Raw genomic sequence first — 21,981 nt, forward strand, 5'->3', positions numbered from 1 at the left:
GTATCAAGTACATTTACAAATCACTCCTTTGTTTTTATTAGCATTCTCCATACTGTCCCAACTTTTTCAGAATTGGGGTTGTAATACAAGTTGAGTCATAATTCATTGTTTTGGCACTTGGTGCCCATTGTTTGTTTGTTTGTTTGTTTGTTTGTTTATTTATTTATTATATACATGCAGTATGTGTGTGCTTGCTTGGTTCCCATGAAGGAGCAGTTAAAGGATGTATTAGGTCTTGTATTAGGTCTTGTATTAGGTATAAGCGTGCACAGTGAGAAAGGCTGTGCTTATGTCGGGTTTAGAGTTCCTCACTTTAAGTTCAGGGTGTAGTTAGAAGTTGGCAGGAGCGTTCTAACCTCCCTGGCTGAAATGGCTCAAATTGGCCCAAGTTTATGAATAAAATGTGTGGGTACAAAAGCAAAATTGTAATGTTGCTTATGACATAAAGTACAGAGTAGTTAAATTGGTAAAGTACATTTCATCCAGTTCTTGAGTGATTACAGAGTATTTTTCATGTCGCACATATATTACTCTATTAGCTGTGCTTAGTATGCACGTATTAACAGATTCGTATAAAAAAAAAAAAGAATCAACAAGTAAGAAATTCAAATCTGTTGCACGTTTATCTCTATATACCAGCTGACTCATTATGGCTGTTAACATACTGATGGATTTCTTATAGAAGAGTGATTAAAATAAATAAATAAATGAATAGCCTGCCCTGCGATGGACTGGCATCCTGTCCAGGGTGTACCCCGCCTTGTGCCCGATGCTCCCTGGGATAGGCTCCAGGTTCCCCAGCCACCCTGAAAAGGAGTAAGCGGTTGAAGATGGATGGATGGATGGATAAATAGCCGATTAGAATATGCATCTGTCTAGATGTGTTTTTTTTTTTCTTCCCCTCACAATATTTTTCTTTTTTCTTCACTTTTTAACACTTTGAAATACAGCCTTTTACATATATACATATACATTCAAATTCCGTACAACCATTAGATCGCTGCATTTACTCTTAAAAATAAACAAATAAAACAAAATAAATAATAAAAAAAAAACGTTCAGAACAAGAATGCGCTTCCTGTTTTAGCAAATGGTAATCTATTCTTAATTGACTATTATAATCATAATGAATGCAAAATGAAACAAATTCATGTTGAGGAATATATCAATTCTACAAGGTCGGAACCCGCATTGTCCACAAAGACTAGTCATCCACTTCATCTGTTAAATCCAAATCCTTAATATAATCAATGAAAGGGCTCCATATGTTTTCAAATACTTGCTGTTTATCCTTTAATATGCAAGTTATCCTTTCTAATGAAAGGTTTGACAACATCCGTCTTCATTGAGTAGTACTCGGTCTGTGAATCTTTGTCCACAGCAGAGCGGCACGTTTTGTTTTTTTTGGCATGAAACAAGCTGAGGTCTATAAACGCTCGCTCGTTTCTACTGTAATTATGTTTCTCTGAGTAACCTCTGTCAGTAAGCCTGACAGAAAAAGCTTCGGGTCCTGTAAAATATTTGTTTTGAAATAATCTTCAGAACTATGACTCGTACTTCTTCCCTTGTCTAGACATGTTTTGTCTTTTTCGTTCATATTGTTGCTACTGCTGAGAATCAGTTTACTTTGCTGGAGCATGTTAACTGTTAAGTTTGTGTTACATAATCCTGTTTTTAAGAAGGTCAGCAGCTTCAGTAACAATAAATTGGGGGTGTGGGTGCATGTGCTTCTGATCTCAAGCACTGCATAAGTAGCCATAAAGCTCACTTCAGTAAACTTATCCCCCCATGCTAACCAGTGCAACAGTGGAAAAAGAAAACTGTCCCTGCCCAAACTTGTCTTCTAGTATGAGTAGGTTAAAATTTCTCAAGAATTTTTGGATTAGACTGTTGCTGTTGTGTATGTGAGTCAGGACAGGGCTCTAGCGCGAGGAAGGTTAAGTGCTGGAAATTCCTGCTGTTGCAAACTCAAGTGTCAGCTGTGGCAGAAAAGACATTTTATATCAATTATTCACATTTTTTTGAGGGTTTGTGTGCATTTCAAATGAAGGCGTTTTAACCGAGTGCTGTGAAATGTTCTCGTGCTTGTTTTGGTCTGGTCACTCGGAGAAACAGGAAATGTTTCGAGAATACAGGAAACAAGGCCTTTGCAGGACTGTTTGTTCTGTTCCTCAGAATGGAGTTAAATTGTATTTAAAGAGGATTTGAAAATTGGTGGCAATCGAGAACTGCTTTTTGTTTCAATTATATGTACATGCAGTTCAATAAGAAGGAAGGAACTTTGGCTTTGTGGCCACCTACGCATGTAACCGCAATAAAGCTTCAATTTATTATCCTGGGATCTTGTAGGTACATGTAGGTAGCATATTTGCGCGTGCATATTGCCTTAATCTGCAAAATGGTTCTAACCTGCAGAGTGAATTCAGAAGCTTTTTTTTTTTCTTTTCTGTTAAAATACAAACACTGGAATAGGATATCAAAATATCAGCCGATTATATGGTTAGAATGAGGTATCAGTTTTAAATTGTATGTACCAAAGACATAAAAATGGAAGCCTGTGTAATGTCCTCTCTGAGAAACGAACGAGCCTGAAACACAACATAATGCCTGTGTGCTGTCTAGTCATTTCCTATACTCTCATTTATACAAAATTTCCTGCTGTACTCATTACACAGCATGCACGCATGTCTTCCTCAGCTGAGAATAACGTGCAACACCTCGAAACTGATTTCTTTATTTCTGTCAATGTTCATCTTATAATCTTAAGAAGCTTTTTTTTTTTAGTGTTATGTGGTCAAAGTGTAATCAGAATAAATTAGAACCAATTTGTAATTTGCTAGTCTGTGTTTATGTAAAGGTCCTCTGTGATGCGTGTTACATATGTGTAGGAGTCTCACAGGTCCTGGAGCCCCCCGGCGTCAGGCCCCGGTCGAGGGGTTGGAGAGATGGAGGGTTTGAGTGCCAAACGTGTGAGAGATGAGGGCCTGGTGCCTCTGGTGATCCCAGTGTCGGTTCCTGTACGGCGCGCAGACCCCACTTCTTTGGACCAGGAGCAAACCTCTCTCTCAGCCAGCTGGCCCCTTCGGCTCAGTGACCCAAACCGGACTGACCACAAACCCTCCGTCATTGTCACACGCCGCCGCTCGCTGCGCAACTCTGTGTCTGAGAGCTCGAGCCAGGTGAGTGCATAAGTGAGCTGTGGTAGCGATCCTCTGACCATGATCTCTTTTTTATTTATTTTTTTGGCTTTTTGATCCACCGTATCCCCCCCATTACTTAAAACCTGGATTAAAGCTTCCAGCATAATCCCTAGTGTTTGTTTTTCATCCTTTGAAATCTAATCCAGACATGTTCTCCTTTTCTCCACTTTCTTTTCCAACCATAAAGCGAGAATAAGCACGCAGTTCATTCAAACTAAAGCAAATGCTCCCTTTACATATTGTCTGCCTTTCCTTTTCGTACTCCAGAACGGCGGGCCTGAGCTCGGTGGCGACGTAGATGGCAAATCGTCCAAGGCGAAACGGCGTCCTCGGCCGGAGCCGCTCTTCATCCCTCCGCCCAAAGTGAGCACTTTGATCGCGCCACCCGTTTACTCTAGCATCACGCCCTACCAGAGCCACCTTCGCTCACCAGTAAGGCTGGTTGATAACCCGCTCACACTGCCTCCTTACACCCCTCCACCCATCCTCAGTCCTGTAAGAGAAGGCTCGGGCCTTTACTTCTCGACCATCCTCTCTGCTGCTGCGGCTGTCGCGGGAACACAAGGCCTACCGCCGCCCGCTACGCCCAAATCAGCCACCCGTAGCCTCCTCCGCTCTAGTGAGTGCCCCACACATGCACCTCCTATTGTACTGTATCTTATTATTTATAGGATTACTGTGAACAAACACTGGTGCATATCGGAAAGTGGTTTCAGCATGCATTCAGGGAAAAAAATGGTTAGTGAATGCAGATGATTGTTGTAATTAACCCTGGCTGTAATTATATGTCGGTGATGGAGTCGTTTGTTTTTGTTGTTGTTGTGTGTGTGTGTGTGTGTGTGTGTGTAGACAGCACTGAGATCACTCCTCCAGTGTTGTCTGCTATGAGCGAGGCTACTCCTGTCAGCGTTGAGCCGTAAGTACTGATGACGTCTCTCTCTCACACACTAAGTCCTTTAGCTACTTCCACATCCAGATGGAAGTGCTGTAGGCACCATCATTTACAGTAAAACCATTCTGTCTGTCACTTCCACCTCTCACCACATGTCAGTTTTGCAAAAGTGATCAGCCTTAACTGTACTGTGTGTTTTTATAACGGTTGGCAGTGAATCTGCTATTCTGACTCCCTTCAGCTCGATTGTAAACGCTGTCAGTTTTGGGTGACTGTTTCAGTGTCACTCGTCTTGGCTGTGGTAGTAGTGTTTCTCTACGTGTGTGTGTGTTTGTGTTCGTGTTCTGGGGCTTCAGCAGAGAAAGTAACGATGAGATATCATCTCAGACTGGTACCACCTGATTTGTTTGTGTTTTAATGTTTAGTCCTGAGTGAAACACACGTGTATAGACAAACAGATAATTCATAAGGGCTTTCCAGAATTGTGGTTAAAGCATATCCTGGATAAAACATCTATCTGCAAGCAGGAGCAGGTGTTGTGTAAAATGTTTACATAGTTGTCTTAAAGCATTCTTTGACATACACTGAACATGTCACTTTAAACCATTTAAAATAATGTGTGTACAATAATGCATGGTTAATATTTTAAATCTTTAAAAAAAAAAAAACCCTACTAAAATGGCATAAACCTCTAGCTATATTTACATATACTAGAATCAATTTAACTGAAAATCCAGTTCGGTCCAGTTCTATCTATTTATCACGGGTAGATACAAGTGAAATTTTACTTGACTCTCAATTTACATAATCATAATTGTAGTGATTTATGTCAGTGACTGTTTACATGCACATCAATATTTCCAATATTAATTTGGCAGTATTCGTTGTTTAAACGCTGCAATCTGATTGCACGATTCAGATTAAAGCACACCTATTATGATTTTGAAACATGGCTACTTTTGTTTTAAAGGTCTCGTACTATAGAGTTGCATTACATTACATTACAGCTTTTGGCAGACGCCCTTATCTAGAGCGACTTACAATTATCTCATTTATACACCTGAGCTGTTGAGGGTTAAGGGCCCAACAGTGGGAGCTTGGTGGTGCTGGGATTTGAACTCACAACCTTCCGATCAGGAGTCCAACATCTGAGCTACCACTTCCAATGCATTTACATGCATCCCAGGTCAAAAAACACTTTAATGTGCTCATAATTTAATGTGCTCAGCATCCCACCCCCCCACCCTGTTTTAAAGGATTCATTCTAAACTCCTCCTTTCAGAGAGCATACTCTGCTCTGATTGGTCAAATGTCCCAGTCTGTTGTGATTGGTCTACCGCTGTCAGCGTGTTTCAAGAAGGAAACGCCCACTACCATAACGAGTTTTCAGACCAGAAGTGGGGCTTTTTCCTACAAACCTACGTAGGTTAGTACAGGAAGTAAGTCTGGAATCACTAACGATTCATTTCAGCTGTTCAGAATCGCTTGCTTCTTTTGGGAGTCAATAACTCAGTTTGTCGTGCGCTTTGATTTTTGAAACTTTGCAGGCGTTTTTTCATTTACAAACAGTTATATAACACACCACATGAAAGGTAATATTTGACAAACCATAATAGGTGCACTTGAAGACAATGTTCTGATTGAACAAAAAATTCCGATTCCCACCCCTGGAATATGCCTGTTTTTATCGGAAATTTGTTGCATGTGAACACCTTATCCAGAAACTCTGAAAGGAGATCTATGCGCACGCTCAGCCCGCAAGGAATTGTGGGTGCTAACAGACACTTAGCTGTATTCTAGGTATTTAGGAATGGCAACACAGGCATACTTACACCAACCATGTGTACAGGAATATTCCGACGCCTGTACGCATATAACCATCGTATTCGGAATACGGTTGTAACCGGACTATAGACCTTAAAACGGAATTTGATGTGCATGGAAACGTAGTCGCTATTGCCAAACTGCTTCATGATATTCTAAAACAAATGAAATTTAGTTCATGATAAACATTTCGATAAGTTGCCTGGCCAGGTACATGCTAAAAAAAAAAACTTTCATGTGCCAAAATTACATATGATTAAGAGTTCATTGATCTGATTTTGTCTTTTTTTTTTTTTTTTTTTTTTTTTTTTTGTAGTTTATTTAACAGTGACCAAACCTGTCAAAATCTACCACAACTGTTTTGATTATAGCTGAGTTCTGTGAATGAAGGGTTCTGTAAATAAATGTGATACTTTTAATATGGAACGGGATTTGTCTAAACTGTGGAGAAACACAGATGAAAGTACTTAAACAGAGAAATGTAACTTTAGTATTATCAAATTTTACCCAAACACCAATTTTATAGAATTTTTACACTTCTGAGTTTTGAGAGAATTTAATGTGTGCTTTAGAAGTCAACATCACAGATAGCAAACCACACACACACATTTGTCTTGTGTTGCATTTTTTTCATGCTCGTTTATCTTCACCTGGGGTTTTCCTCATCTGTGTTCAGATAATGGTGTAACGAGGGGTCATCAAAAGACTACACTGATGCACTGCTTTGGCCTAAGTTGCCTTATGACAGTAAACTTGAATACAAACAGTACAGATGTGTAGCTGAGTGTAGTTTTAGAAGTGTGCACATCAGCCACCTATAAATCCCCCTATCTGCCTGATCTCTGCGTCTAGACAGAAATATAAATCAGCCTTTAGCGACTTGGATCAGTTGACTATGAATAGTCTGGGGGTGCTAATGTTGTGTAAATAATCCAAGGCCAAAGTCTACTCACTCTTGGAGGCCTATAGTTCAGAAAGGCAGCTCTTCCAGGCTGATAATCTCCCAGCATTACCCAGCAGGGTGGTAAATCAGTCTGTGCTAAATTACCACCTACATGACTCACACCTCTGAGTATATCCTAAAAATAGCCACTTAAGAACTGATGTTGCATTTCTAGTGTGAAAGTAAAAATAATTCACGAGATATTTAAGCATCTTTTTCAATACGTTCATAAAATGAAATCAAAAGAATAAAGAGATGGATTTTTTTTGTTCGAATGTTGACTCAATAAGCGATAACGGTGATATTAGGAGTTCCAGTTGCGAGTTAAGTTATCTGCATAAATTCCTCATGATTTTCAGTTGTCAAATAAGTGCTCCATTTTGAACCTTGGATCATGATTGATTGGTAAAGCAGAAAGTCTTGGATGTAAACTGATTTGAACCTCAGAAAGGATACCGCTGCTTTATATTGCAAATATACTTCTTTGTTTAGGTTTCTAACAAAATGCTGACAGTCAGGCTGCATGCTTTTTAATAAATTTTCTCTTTGTTATTAACAAAACGGCTGTTATGCTGAAATGATTATCGTTAATTGATCAGGATTCCTTTCATGGCTGCACAGTAAAGCGCAATTTTCTATGTATAAATACGTGCTTAGACTTTCTCTCTCTGTTTTTCGTTTTTATTTACTTTTGTTTATTTCTCTCTCTCTCAGGCGGATAAACATTGGGCAGAGGTACCAGGCGGAGGTGCCGGAGCTGAAGGAGCGCTCAGCTGCGCAGCTCGACCCACACAAGGCTGAGATGGTGTGGGCGCCACTGCCTGAGCTGGAGTCCAAAGGCCAGCAGCAGGAGAGAGGTAACTTTATTCAAACACAACATAACTCTGCTTTTCGACTCGAGTGCATTTAGACTGAAAGCTGTAGAGAAGCCTTTTCCTTGTTTTGCTGTTGTATAACTACCTCTCTGTAGTGTCAAAACTATTATGCAAGTATTGCACAGACAAATCAATCTGGATTGTGTGCCAAAACAGACAGCAGATGAAAGCAAAACTTTGTGTGTGTGTATGTATATATGCAATCAAAATTATTCAACCCCCATTGCAAATCAGGTTTATTGTCAAAATTTACAAACCTTTAGCTGTTTGTAATGAACAAATCAAACAAAAGCAATTGAACTAGTTCAACACAATGAATGCTTCACATGGTTTCCCCAAATTCAACTGAAAATCCAACTTACAATGATTTCTCCAGTTTCAAAATTATTCAACCCCTTCATGGCAAACATCTTTTAGTAAATATTAGAGCACCCTTTTGTTATGACCTGCAGGTGTTTTGCAGGCACTTGAGGGTTTTTCATAACCTGCCTTCTCAGAAATCTGGTTGCAGCCGTTAATAGCTTCCTTTTTCTGCCCCGTCCAGGTATTTCAAATATTTTATACCCCTAGCCAGTTCAGGTATTTCATGTGTTTCAGCTCAAGCACACCTGATGCAACTAATGAAGCCCTTGATTAGTTGCATCCGGTGTGCTTGAGACAACACCCGTTTTGCATATTTGTGCTGTTGTGAGGGATTCTATTCAGGGGGTTGAATAATTTTGAAACTGGAGAAATCATTATAAGTTGCACTTTCAGTTGAATTTGGGGAATCCATGTGAAGCATTCGTTGTGTTGAACTATTTCAATTGCTTTTAATTTGTTCATTGCAAACAGCTGAAAGTTTGTAAATTTTGACAATAAACCTGATTTGCAATGTGGGTTGAATAATTTTGATTGCAACTGTATATGTAATAAATTAATGAACGTATACAAGCAATTTATTTAACAATAGCTAAGTCTTTAATTGTATTTAAGAATGGCAACAATGTAGTTTACCAACATTAGTAACCACTAAACAAGCTTGCACTCGTCACAGGGAGTCACAAGGGCAGTTTCTGTATTTGAGTTTCAGTTTGCATTTTAAAGCATGTACACATCTGGGTGACCGATTAAATGGAAAAAATAGTAAGGTTGCTTACACAAGGTGTACAGCTAGAGTGTGCCTTGGCACAGGTTCTCAGAGAGCTCACTGTGAATGGGGACATTGTCATCATCAGGATAGAATTGTTTCATTATAGTATAAAGGTGAACGGTCGGAATAACTGTTGATTCTCAGTGAATAGTGGCTTAATGGTTCATGTTTGCCTCGCACCTCTGGCATTGGGGGTTTGATTCCCGTCTCCACCCTGTATGCGGCATTTGCATGTTCTCCCCGTGCTTTGGGGATTTACCATTACTCCAGTCACGCCCCCTCCCCCTACCCCCCCACCACCCACTTGTCCAAAGAAATGCGTTGTAAGCTGTTTGTACTAGTGTGTGAACGGGTTGTGTATGCAGGGTTGGCACCCTGTTCAGGTCTTGTTTCTTGTGCCCCAAATCCCATGGATAGGCTCCAGGCTCTCAGCAACCCTGTGTAGGAGAAGCGGTGCAGAAAATGGATGGATAGATGTATGGATGATTCTCAGTGAAGCCAAACCATTACAGCAAAATTTCCCCCATAGCACCGGGCTAATTTACTGTAGGGTTCAAGTGTCCGTCCTGTACTGTTCTCTTGGTATACCCCACTCATGCTCTTGACCACCTCTTGAGAATATGCCACATCTCTGTAGATCATTGTTCATGGTTTTTGCACAACAGAACTCTCCAATGTGCATTTGTCTTTGTTATGACCGGTTTACACACTGCAGTCCTACTACAGTATACCGCTCTATGTAGGTTGGACAGGCCGGACTAATCAAGTCCTGCGCTGACAATCTCAGCCACATGAAAATCAGTTGCTCTTCCGCCAGACGAATGTGCTAGCATCATGTGCCCTTTCAACCCCAGCTTCTAACCCTATGTACAGATTTGTTTCCCATAGATCTAAATCTGTATGTCACCTTCGTCACTCTTCCTGTTGAAACGTGCAGTAGCCAGTTGTGCAGTCTTTGTGACTGACAGGCTAGCCATCTGCCTGCAATAATTGAACCCTCTTTCACAGTTCAAAATTGATATTAAATAGGTCTGATTAGTATTTTTATAAATGCCACAGAGCATGGTAGGATGTTAATTGTATCAGGCAGTATGTCCATCTGGAGTTCACATCTGTATGTAACTCCATTTGGGGATTGTTCCTTTTTTTTACACACACATACACACACACACACACGTGAAGGTGTGTGTATATACAGTGCATCCGCAAAGTATTCACAGCGCTTCACTTTTTCCACATTTTATGTTACAGCCTTATTCCAAAATGGATTAAATTCATTATTTTCCTCAATATTCTACAAACAATACCCCATAATGACAACGTGAAAGAAGTTTGTTTATTAAAAATTTATTTAAAATAAAAAAACAAAAAAGCGCATATATGCATTAGTGTATCTCACAAAAGTGAGTACACCCCCTCATCACGGAGCTGGTGGATGTTCGAGACCTTGTGCTCCACCACCTTCCGTTTGAGGATGCCCCACAGATGCTCAATAGGGTTTAGTCCATCACCTTCACCCTCAGCTTCTTTAGCAAGGCATTGGTCGTCTTGGAGGTGTGTTTGGGGTTGTTATCATGCTGGAAAATGGGAGGGGATCATGCTCTGCTTCAGTAGGTCACAGTACATGTTGGCATTCATGGTTCCCTCAATGAACTGTAGCTCCCCAGTGCCGGCAGCACTCATGCACCCCAGACCACGACACTCCCACCACCATGCTTGACTGTAGGCAAGACACACTTGTCTTTGTACTCGTCACTTGGTTGTCGCCACACACGCTTGACACCATCTGAACCAAATAAGTTTATCTTGGTCTCATCAGACCACAGGACATGGTTCCAGTAATCCATGTCCTTAGTCTGCTTGTCTTCAGCAAACTGTTTGTGGGCTTTCTTGTGCATCATCTTTAGAAGAGGCTTCCTTCTGGGACGACAGCCATGCAGACCAATTTGATGCAGTGTGTGGTGTATGGTCTGAGCACTGACAGGCTGACCCCCCACCCCTTCAACCTCTGCAGCAATGCTGGCAGCACTCATACGTCTATTTCCCAAAGACAACCTCTGGATATGATGCTGAGCACGTTCACTCAACTTCTTTGGTCGACCATGGTGAGGCCTGTTCTGAGTGGAACCTGTCCTGTTAAACCGCTGAATTGTCTTGGCCACTGTGCTGCAGCTCAGTGTCAGGGTCTTGGCAGTCTTCTTATAGCCTAGGCCATCTTTATGTAGAGCAACAATTCTTTTTCTTTTTTCCTTTTTTTTTCCTTGCCATGAGGTGCCATGTTGAACTTCCAGTGACCAGTATGAGGGAGTGTGAGTGTGATGACACCAAATTTAACACACCTGCTCCCCATTCACACCTGAGACCTTGTAACACTAACAAGTCACATGACACCTGGAGGGAAAATGGTTAATTGGGCCCACTTTGGACATTTTCACTTAGGGGTGTACTCACTTTTGTTGCCAGCAGTTTAGACATTAATGGCTGTGTGTTGAGTTATTTTGAGGGGACAGCAAATTTACACTGTTACACAAGCTGTACACTCACTACTTTACATTGTAGCAAAGTGTCATTTCTTCAGTGTTGTCACATGAAAAGATATAATCAAATATATTTACAAAAATGTGAGGGGTGTACTCACTTTTGTGTGATAGTGTGTGTGTGTATGTATATGTATCAGTAGATGGATGGGTGTCTATTTATGTGGCTTTGTGTGTCTGCAGTGAATGACCTAATGCACCTGGCCTGCTCCAGTGCACTGTGTGGAGGAGGGACCAATCAGGAGCTGGCCTTGCACTGTCTCCACGAGTGCAAGGGTGATATCATGGTGAGTGTGAGATGATGTAAGACTACACCGACATGATCTCGGTGACACGGACCAGTTTTGTCCTCTAAACCCGTTTTCATTCCTATAGTACTTAATGAAATATCCACAGGGATATAAACAGAGAGTTATCCCCTAAATCGACTACATTACAACGCTCTCTCATGTCACACGTTCGAGTGGCCGAACAATCACTGTATCAATGCCTGCGTGTTCACGTAAACACAAACGAGGGGAATTACATACGTTTGTGTATGCTTTATGTTCACATAGCTGAACCAGCAACATCGGCACAGAGGCCAGCCTGACCGTGCTGAGCTGTCAACTCTGCTACCATAGCAACCTGCTGTCAATACCAGAGACGCGCGCTGTAGCACGTGCTGCCGCGTTTAAGCTGCAAGCCATTTTGCTCTGAATGCTTGTTCAGTTGCACTGTTTTGACCCCCCTCTTTTCCCTGAGATAATGTGCTAGAACATGAATTTATACTTCTGTGTCTGCGAATCTGCAAAATCTACAAACGTGACATGTTTTGACGTTCTCATAACTGGAATGTAATATCACCGTGTGCACAGGTGCTTAGTGCACCTGTTTTTAATGTACCAAACCATGAGGGGGGGGGAAAGAAAATGAATAAACAAGTGTTCTGTTTCGCTGTGGTTGTAAATTCAATGTACTGGACGAAGTAAGGAAGAATGTAGTGGTTTAAAATGTAGTTGGCATAGTGGTGCAGCATGTATTGTTGCTGTGTCAGAGCTCCTCGAGAACTCTAGGTTCTCCAGAGCTCGAGTTACTGTCTGTTTGGAGCATCATTTCCCAAAAAAATGTGCTGGGAGGTGGATTGCCTCTAGGTTTGAGTGAGTGCTGGAACGTGTATGCATGGAGCTCAGTGATGGACAGGCATCCCATTCCTATCAGGGTGTATTCCTGCTTCGACCCCGGTGTTCCCAGTTGCTCACAAAATCCACTGTGACCAAGACGAAGACAAAGTGGTTGATGAATAAAAGAATTAACAAATTTTTGGAAATATTACAATAATATTTCTCTGATTACCTTCTGCTTTTCCTTGCACAAATAGTTCTTTGTTCAGAGATGTACTATTGCACGAATTCCCTGCAAATTCAATGTCACTTCCCTGTTTAAAAAAAAAAAAAAAATCTTTACAAAAAAAGATGGTCTGTGTACGTGTTTATAACCTCACACCTCTACTTCCAACCAATCAAACTGCTCCATTTTGCTTTTGCACTACTTCTGGTTATTTGTTGGATTTCATCCTGACCACAGTTCCACCAGATACACTTCCCTGCTCGAAGAGTCAGCGTTGCTCATCACTCATCATTGGGGTGTGCATGCTGCTCGTGTGCAAGCCTCTGCGAGTCACCCAATCCCCTTCTCTGCGACTTTGCTCGGATATGTTTGTGTTTACCTTTTGCAGAAGTAAAAATCAGCCCTCCCGTGTCTACCGCTTATTATTATTATTATTATTATTATTATTATTATTATTATTTGCCCTGATGAGGCTCAGGCTACGGGTCTGCTGTTTAACAAGTCATTGCCATCTGCGCTCAGGAACAGACCCCAAGAGATTTGTTCTTTTTCGTGGGCCATCTACGGTTTGCAGCTTGAGAAATAGATCAACAGATCCCAGTCAAGATGCAGGGAGACATAGAAGGAAGTGGAGAGGAATGTTAGCCAGTGACTGGTGCTGCTTGGTTGAACGCCTCCAGCGAAATACTCTTGCCTACGTTGCCAAGGAGATGGAGAGTGTCTGGCTGTACTCTGTGTTTCTCTATCTCTTTTGTGTGTGTGTGTGTGTCTGTCTCTCTCTCTCTCTCTCTCTCTCTCTCTCTCTCTCTCTTTCTCTCGTGGCTTTTCACTGCATATGTGAGATATCGTACTCTTTTGTTCTCATGTCGTCTTATATAATTAAATCCTACACAGCTGGTCTTTTTATTGTCTTCCACAGGACTGGCCAATGATTTAAAGCTGTATGTTGTTGTCATCTCGGTTCAAGCACCAAGTTGAGATCACTCAGTACCTCCTCTTGTTTTGTTTTTTTTGTTTGTGTTTTTTTAGGGAGCCCTTGCCCTCCTTCTGTTGAAAAACCCCATCTTTCCCAAATTTCATCCTCTGGCAGATTACCACTACTCCGGTAAGTACCTAACTCTTCATTTTGTCATTGTTGTTTGGTTTCAGCTTCTGTCTTTCAGCCTGTCCCGCCTTTAGACTACTGAACATTTCTGCTTCCTGTCTCTCTGCCCCACTGGGGACTTTTTCTGTGCTGGAATTCCATGCAGTGCTCTCAGCCATAAACCATACCAGCTGAGTGCTGGGGGAGGGCAGGGACGGCTGGGATTACTGGGTGAAGGAGTGGGGGTGGGTCAGGGTTGCCTGTTGGAGATGTACAGAGTGGGTGAGGGGAGAGGAGAGTGTGGGCAGCGTGTTCGCGGCGTGTGCTCAATCCATAGACGAGGACAGAAGCACTATTGTTTATGTACCAATATGTGTCCTGGCTGTGTGCCTTGTGTATGTATCTGTGTGAGTGTCTCATTTGCTTCAGACTTCACAATAATTTGCCTGACTCTTCATCAGGGTCTGACAGCTGGACACCTGAGGAGAGACGCTGCTTCAACAAGGGCATCTCTACTTACAAGAAGGACTTCTTCATGGTGCAGAAAATGGTATCACATCATGTTACACCATCTCAGAGTGAAGCTTTTTATTTCAGTAATTTACAACAACAACAAAGTGCACGTTTCTTTGACACATACAGCGAGCCAACAGAAAGCCTCTATAATTTACCATTTCTTTAAACCATTAAAGAACAATGCTTAAGCCATTCAGAACACAGTAGTCACCTCCTTCCTGAATGGAAAAATGATTATTGTCTGTAGTACAATTAAACAATGTTAGGTTTTGGATAATGACATCACTGTGTGTGTTTCATTGATACTAGGCATTGTTGAAAGTGATGATCTCATTAATAGCCTGCAGTATGTTTTGTACAGTAGTGAGGGGCAGAGTCAGGATCTAATTAGATATAAAGTCATTTTGCTTTTAACAAGAAATTTAGATTTAATAATAATAATAGATAGTAATACATAGTATCAGAGGTCAGTGTTTGTTTATATATATGTATATATATATATATATATATATATGTATATATATATATATATGTATATATTATAGTGTATATTTATGTGCCTGCACTTCACACTATTCCAGATCACTTTCACTTTCTCTCTAAACTTCCTTTCATGCTTCACACCTAGGCCCATGCTTACACAATTTCAAAATCATCAGCCTACATAAAGAAAAATGGTAAAATGTTTTTATTTAAGACTTTTGTGCGGATACTTAATCTAGATCAGCATAAGCTAGGTGAGAATTTGGAACATAAATTTTTACGTTATATTACATTTATATGTACATGACTGCACAAGTTATTACCTTTCCAGAAATAGACTTGCACTTTGATTTCACTTGATTTACATCATGCTGCATATTCACACAACTGGTGTGGACAGTGCAAGAGAAGGCCATCTTGTCATTCATTCATTCATTCAATCATTTATTTATTTTATTGCCTGGCTCAGTCTTTCACACTGTTGCATCGTTATTTGTGGAATAGATGTCTGCTTTCCTAAGCGCTGCGACGTTCACCCGCCACATTGTTGTTGTGGTTGATTCGAAGGTAAACTCCAAGACAGTGGCTCAGTGTGTGGAGTTCTACTACACCTACAAGAAGCAGGTGAAGATCGGCAGGAATGGCACGCTCCTCTACGGTGAAGCAGAGCCTCCTGAAACACGGCCCCCGGAGGAGGAGGTGGACTATAAAGTAAGCCTGTGTGTCTGTGCATGTGGGTTTTATCTCGTATTGACTGGTTTAGAGTGGTAGGGTTTGTAATCTTATCTGCCATCCTGAATAGGGTTCACAGAGATTTGATTTGCGAAAGGAAGAGGAACAGGACAGGAAGTGGGAGGTATCAGGGGACAGGAAGCGAGAGAGCAGCCCTGACAGGGTGACTCAATCTCTACAGGCCAATGAAAGTGTGAGTATCAAGTTGTCCAAACCTTGGGATAAATATAAAGGGGGAAATGAATGGATTCATTTAGCGTATTTGTTACAATTCCTGATGAACTGTTCTACTATTTATTCATAAATGAATAAAACCAAATAAAACTGCAGCTAAATGAAATCCAGATTGTTTATTGTAACTTGCTGCGTTTGTGTAAGACTCATGTCTGGTGCCCTCTTGTGGCTAAAAGCTGTAACAGCATGCTGCTGTTGCTGTAGTAAGGCACAAGTATACTGTAGCTCGAGTGCTGAAATAAGCCATGATAAAAAATATCTTGCGTATGATTTCCTCCCTGTGACTGACTGACTAATCCTCTTATGCTCCAGACTGGGGTAGTACTGGTCCTAAGGAATCAGCAGGATGGAAGACGGGACCATCCAACGGTTACGGTGAGCCACGCCCCCACGGTGCCTCCTAAACCCCGGCCAGAGAGCACAGTGCGGAAGAGCGGGGTTGGGACAAAGGGCTCTGCAGGACAAGAGGGAGAATTTCCATGCAAAAAATGTGGAAGGTAAGACTGCATTGAAACAGACATCAGTGCTGGTGCTTACGAAACACCAGTTTTATGCAAAGAGCTAAGAAAGTCAAACTGGTCTAGGAACAGGAAGAGTAGGAAAGCATGTGATCAAGATTTTAACATTGGTTATGTCACAGATAACACTGCCAATACTCTCTAAATGATTGTTTTCGTATTACTGGCCTGACTTTAAGATGAGACAAGAATATTAACATGCGACTCAAAGTACAGGTGGCGAATATACCCGTGACATTTCTCAAATCATTTTTAATTTTATTGGTTTATGGCAGGGGCTTTCTACTAAAACTCATAATGGTCCCACTAGATTCCTTTCTTACAGAAGTCCTGATAAGCAATTAACTTGACTGAATGTTGACAACTTAATACTTAACTTAATGCCAATAAATACCACACATCCATTATTCTTGTCGGGGGTTTTTTTTTTTCTTCGCAGTGTCACTTCACATGACCAATTTTCATTACTGAATTCTGAATTTCCAGACATTTGTTTTGAGCTTGAAGAAGAGAATAAACACAAACCTCTTTACCCAGTTGTCTTTTAAAAAAAATAAATAAATAAAAGGTGACTACAAATGGGTCTGTGACATCAAATTATTATAATAATACTGGGTCAGGCCTCTTTTTGCTGTGATTCTGGTCCATGTTGACTGCATCAGGCAATACCTGTAGATTTTTCAGGTGAACTTTCATGATGCGAATCTCTCGTTCTACCACGTCCCAAAGGTGTTCTATTGGATTCAGATCCGGTGACTGGGAAGGCCAATGTACTCGTCATGCTCATGAAACCAGTTTGAGACGACTTTTGCTTTGTGACACGGTGCATTATCATGCTGGAAGTAGTCATTAGAAGATAGTAAATTGTGGACATGAAGGGATGCACATGATCAGCAACAATACTCAAATAGACTGTGGACATTCAAGTGATGATCGATTGGTATTAATGACCCAAAGAGTGCCAAGAAATCATTCCTCACACCATTACACCACCTCCACCAGCCTGGACTGTTGACACAACGCAGGTTATGTCCATGGATTCATGCTGTTGGTGCCAAATTCTGACCATTTGTTTACCTCAGCACAAATCAAGATTAATCAGACCAGGCTACATTTTTCCAGTGTTTAACTGTCCAGTTGTGGTGAGTCTGCAGCCTCAGTTTCTGTTCTTGTCTGACAGAAGTGGAACCCGACAGGGTCAAGATTCGAAGTCTTGTGCGTTTTGAGATGCTTTTCGGCTCCCCGCAGTTGTACAGTGTTGTTATGAGTTACTGTAGCCTTTCCGTCAGCTTGATCCAGTCTGGTCATTCTCTGTTGACCGCTCTCATCAAGGTGTTTCCATTCCACAGAACTGCCGCTTACTGGATGTTTTTTTTTCTTTATTGCACCACTCTGAGTAAACCACAAAAAATCTTGAGTTGCTGACCCACAGACAGTTTTTTCCTTTTCCCTCCTCCCCCATACCTTGATCACTTCTGCTACAGTATTTATAGAGTGCTTGCTTCGATCTACTGCATTTCTCTTTTGGTACTGCAGTCTGCCAGCTGATGACCTCTGGTATATGGTGCATATTACACACATTTCTTTATGGAAATGTGATCTAAAAATGATTACTGTCAGACGTCTTGCATCCACTACTAAGAACTGAAACCAAACCAAAAAAAATCCATTTATTTTCAACAATCAAGCGACACAAAGAGCTGCAGTTTTTAATACCTCCTCGGTCTATCTAAATCACTCAAACAGTTTTTGTTCATCTCTTCATCTTCATTTGTTATGTGTGGATTCTTGAGAGCCACGGCCGCTCTGATTTACTGTCTGATGTCTTCATTTATGCTTAACAGATCCACACTGGCACGAGCAGGCGCCAAACTGAAGTGCTCATGGTAGTCGTAGCAGCTGTTAGTCACTGTGTCATGTGCATGAACATTGTTTTTTAATTACCTGTGATCACATTGCCAGCTTCTGTTGATCTGATCTTAATGCTGAAAATAACTTTGAAGTTGTTAGGATATGTTTGTGTGTGTGTGTGTGTGTGTGCAACCCTGTGTGCAACATGTCATTTCCCTTTGTAGTTTTGCTCAAGTGCAAAATCTATGCTCATGTAACCCTTTGAGTATGGGTTTAAATCCTGCTATTCAAGACCTCACCATCTCAAAGCATCAGATTATAATTGATCACATATACATATGCATGGGGTATTTCTTCACATACCCCAGCATGTTAGGAAGTTGGGGTCAGAGCACCGGGTCAACCATGATACAGCGTCCCTGGAGCGGAGAGGGTTAAGGGCCCACCAGTGGCAGCTTGGCAGTGCTGAGGCTTGAACCCCCGACCTTCCGATCAGTAACCCAGAGCCTTAACCAGCAAGCCACCACTGCACTGTTTAAGTGCTGGCTTTGAGCTTTATCTTCTTCCTTTGTTGCATGTAGCAGGAACACGACGTGTGTGTATAATAGGGAAAGTTTGTGAGTAATCTGCATCAGAGTATATCAGTTGAGAGCAATAAAACACAACAGAACATCCGATTCCAATAAGAGGTCCCATATCATATCAGTAATGGCAATGGCGGGCACTGTTATTATCAACTGTCTCTTAGCAACTGAAAGTTTTGAGTAGTGTTCAGTGCCATGCGCTCTGCTGTGTGTGTGTGTGTGTGTGTGTGTGTGTGTGTGTTTCGCCAGTAACCGAGTGCGCACGTGTGTGACTTGGAACATGAAAACATCTTGTACGCGCTGTCCTTCTGCCCACTCACCATTGGCCACTGCTGCTCGTTTGTGTTTTGCCAGTGCATCTGCTCGCACTTTGTCACAAGGCGAATCTCGCTCGTACTTCCTGCTTATCGCAGTATGTGGCCGTATTCCGAGAGCGGTTCATAGCAAGGTGTTTTGATGCTTCATATAATCAAGCAGATCTTTATTGGCAAACGTCTTTCACACGGTTTGTTAACATCAGAAAAGGCACAATATGAATCTTCAAAGGTTAGTGTGTTTATGTGAAGAACAAGATGAGCTGATCTCTGGCATTTTGTAATTTGATTTAAATGTATTAAGGAAAGGATTGGAATACAGGATCCTTTACGACAATTGTTCGCCGCTGAAGATTTGAAACACGATGAAGCATGCTGTTCTAGGTGGTGTGATCCGTTACCTCCCCTTCGTTGGTTTATTTAAAAAAAAAAAATCTTAACAGCCCGTCTTTAAGTATTTATTCCTCTGGTACCACAGTAATTTGGCGCCAGTTCTAATTTAAAAAAATGTATTAATGAATGACATCATAGTTTTTTTTTTGCAGTGTATAGTTAGGTGTAATGTTTAATGTTGCTGTGAAACAAGTTATTTCCTGTTCTCACTATAAACAGTTATTCCCTCACTAACCCCCCCTCTCTCTTTCTCTCTCTCTCTCTCTCTCTCTCTCTTTCTTTCTCTTTCTTTTTCTCTATCTCTTTCTTTCTCTCTCTCTCTTTTTCAAGCATAATAAGAAAAAAACGTTGCTTGTCATGTTACTGAGGAACCGCAAAACCCAAAGCCCTTTGTCCTGAGGACGTACCTGTGTCAGAAAACTTGTGCAAAGTGCTGTCGCTAGAGACACTAGAGAAAATGTTAAATAAATGTCTTCTAACAGAAGACTTCACACGCATTTCTTACTCTGCATTGAGCGTTCAGCATGCACCTGTAAATTGTTTCTCTAGATGCAGTAGTGTATTAGAACGTGTGCATTAATTTCAACTTGTGGTTTTTATTGATCCAGAACTGTCTGAGCCATGCTGTTCTATAAAATACATTTTTAATGTAGGGGGTGGAAAGGTGGCTTAGTGGTTAGCACGTTTTGCTAAATTCTTGAATCCCATCTTCGACCCTGTGTGCGCAGAGTTTGCTTGTTCTCTCCGTAGTTCGGGGGTTTCCTGCAGGTACTCCGCTTTCCTCCCTCAGTCCAAAGACTTGTGGTTGTAGGCTGATTGGTGTGTGAACGGGTGTGTGATTGTGTGTCTATCCAGGATGTCCTTTGCCTTGTACACAGAGTCTCCTGGGATAGGCTCCAGGCTCCCTGCAGCACTGTGTAGGATAAGCGGTACACAAAACGGATGGATGGACGTAAAAAAAAGTGTCAAAACTGGCCACTCAGTTGGTTATATTAAGCCTGTAACACGTATTAAATCAGACCCTCCAGGATTTCTCGATTGCAGAATTGAACGCAAAATCAAGGAAACGCCGCAATATTAGGATGTGACGGCATCACAGCGCGCATTCAGCCAAAAGCCCTCATCGATTCATGTGCGTCGAACGTGATTACAGTTAAAAGGTCTGATTCACCGACAAACATCACTGCAGTTAAAATCTCGCCAATTGAAGTAGTTTTTCACCAAAAAAAAAAAAAAAAGCACAAAAACTCTGCAAGTTGCAATCACCAATTTTGAAAAAAGCCGCCGCAAAATCAAGCAACTCCCCGGAGTTTGACCATGCTTCTAAAGGCAACACTGTGCAGATTAAGACGTGTGTGTGTGTGTGTGTGTGTGTGTGTGAGTGATTTAATGCGGCTCTGCTGGTTAGAACAACCACCGGAGATGCCTGCGCCATGACTAAAAGAATAAATATTTACTTGTACATTCCTGGCACAGTTCAGCTGCTGTGTAATTCAGTCTTTCTGGTGGCTAACCCCAGCGTGTGTGTTCTGTGTGTCATTTCCGCAGGATATTCTATAAGGTGAAAAGCCGGAGCGCTCACATGAAGAGCCACGCCGAGCAAGAGAAGAAAGCGGCGGCTCTCCGGCAACGCGAGGCCGAGGAGCGTGCGGCGGCCGCTGCAGCAGCCTTAATAGCTGCTCAACAGAATGGATCTCGAGGGGAGCAAGCGGCGACACGGCGAGCCAGCAGCGAGGACTCCTCAGACGAGGAAGACTCCACAGACGATGAAGACTGGCACTAGCAAATACTTGGGTCTCTTTTTTTGCTTGCTGGAGCTGGGACTCGTTTTCCAACACGACCTGATGCGCTGGTCTGGCTGAGGAGGAATAACGGGGAGATAGAACATGAACGTCTTCAGGGACTAACTTACTCCATTAATGTGTGTGTGTGTGTGTGTGTGTGTGTGTATGGGCATGTGCCAGAGTGTGAGTGTCAAAGAGAAGCATTCAGGGTTTCTCGGTCAGACATAGGGCTATAGGGAGTACAAGCCAACGGTGTGTGTCTGTGTGTGTCTGTGTGTGTCTGTGTGTGCCAGAGAGTTAGTGTGAAAGAGAAGCATTCAGGATTTCTCGTTCAGACATAGGGCTATAGGGAGTACAAGCCAAGGGGTGTGTGTGTGTGTGTGTGTTTGTGTGTGTGTGTGTGTGTGTGTGTGTTTGTGTGGGTGGAGCGAGGGGCAGTAAAAAACACTGTCTCAAAACACATTCAGACCCCTTACACACACTGCTCCACCTGCTTCCCCTACTCACCTACCCAGCCCAGACTCGCTTCACCTCTCTATTATCCGCTGTGACTCAGTGCTCCGGACTCTGCAAGACATACAAACTGGCAAAGACAGGAGGACGGACTAATGTCTCTCTTCATACCCGCGTTTTTTTCCTCTTTTGATTTTTCTAAATGAAATGTGTTTGAGACTCTCTCTTACGGTTGACTGCCAAAAGCTTGCACAGCTGTACTTGTGCACTAGTTTGTTTTTGTCCCCCCCCCCCCCCCCCCCC

The 21,981-nt window shown here is 41.9% G+C and overlaps 1 protein-coding gene across 2 annotated transcripts in view; it reads left to right on the forward strand.

The window, feature by feature from the left end:
* mideasb (mitotic deacetylase associated SANT domain protein b) overlaps positions 1-21,981 on the forward strand; it is a 32,263-nt gene extending 10,282 nt beyond the window's left edge. For both annotated transcript variants that reach the window (XM_053632713.1, XM_053632712.1), the window contains exons 3-13: positions 2,889-3,179; positions 3,468-3,819; positions 4,050-4,116; positions 7,574-7,716; positions 11,587-11,690; positions 13,762-13,837; positions 14,278-14,366; positions 15,383-15,526; positions 15,618-15,740; positions 16,094-16,278; positions 20,990-21,981. In XM_053632713.1, coding sequence (XP_053488688.1) covers positions 2,889-3,179; positions 3,468-3,819; positions 4,050-4,116; positions 7,574-7,716; positions 11,587-11,690; positions 13,762-13,837; positions 14,278-14,366; positions 15,383-15,526; positions 15,618-15,740; positions 16,094-16,278; positions 20,990-21,224 — 1,809 coding nt within the window. In that variant the 3' untranslated portion in view covers positions 21,225-21,981. The remainder of the gene's footprint in view (positions 1-2,888; positions 3,180-3,467; positions 3,820-4,049; positions 4,117-7,573; positions 7,717-11,586; positions 11,691-13,761; positions 13,838-14,277; positions 14,367-15,382; positions 15,527-15,617; positions 15,741-16,093; positions 16,279-20,989) is intronic.

This window comes from Ictalurus furcatus, chromosome 9 (assembly GCF_023375685.1).
Source record: "Ictalurus furcatus strain D&B chromosome 9, Billie_1.0, whole genome shotgun sequence".
Lineage (NCBI taxonomy): Eukaryota > Metazoa > Chordata > Actinopteri > Siluriformes > Ictaluridae > Ictalurus > Ictalurus furcatus.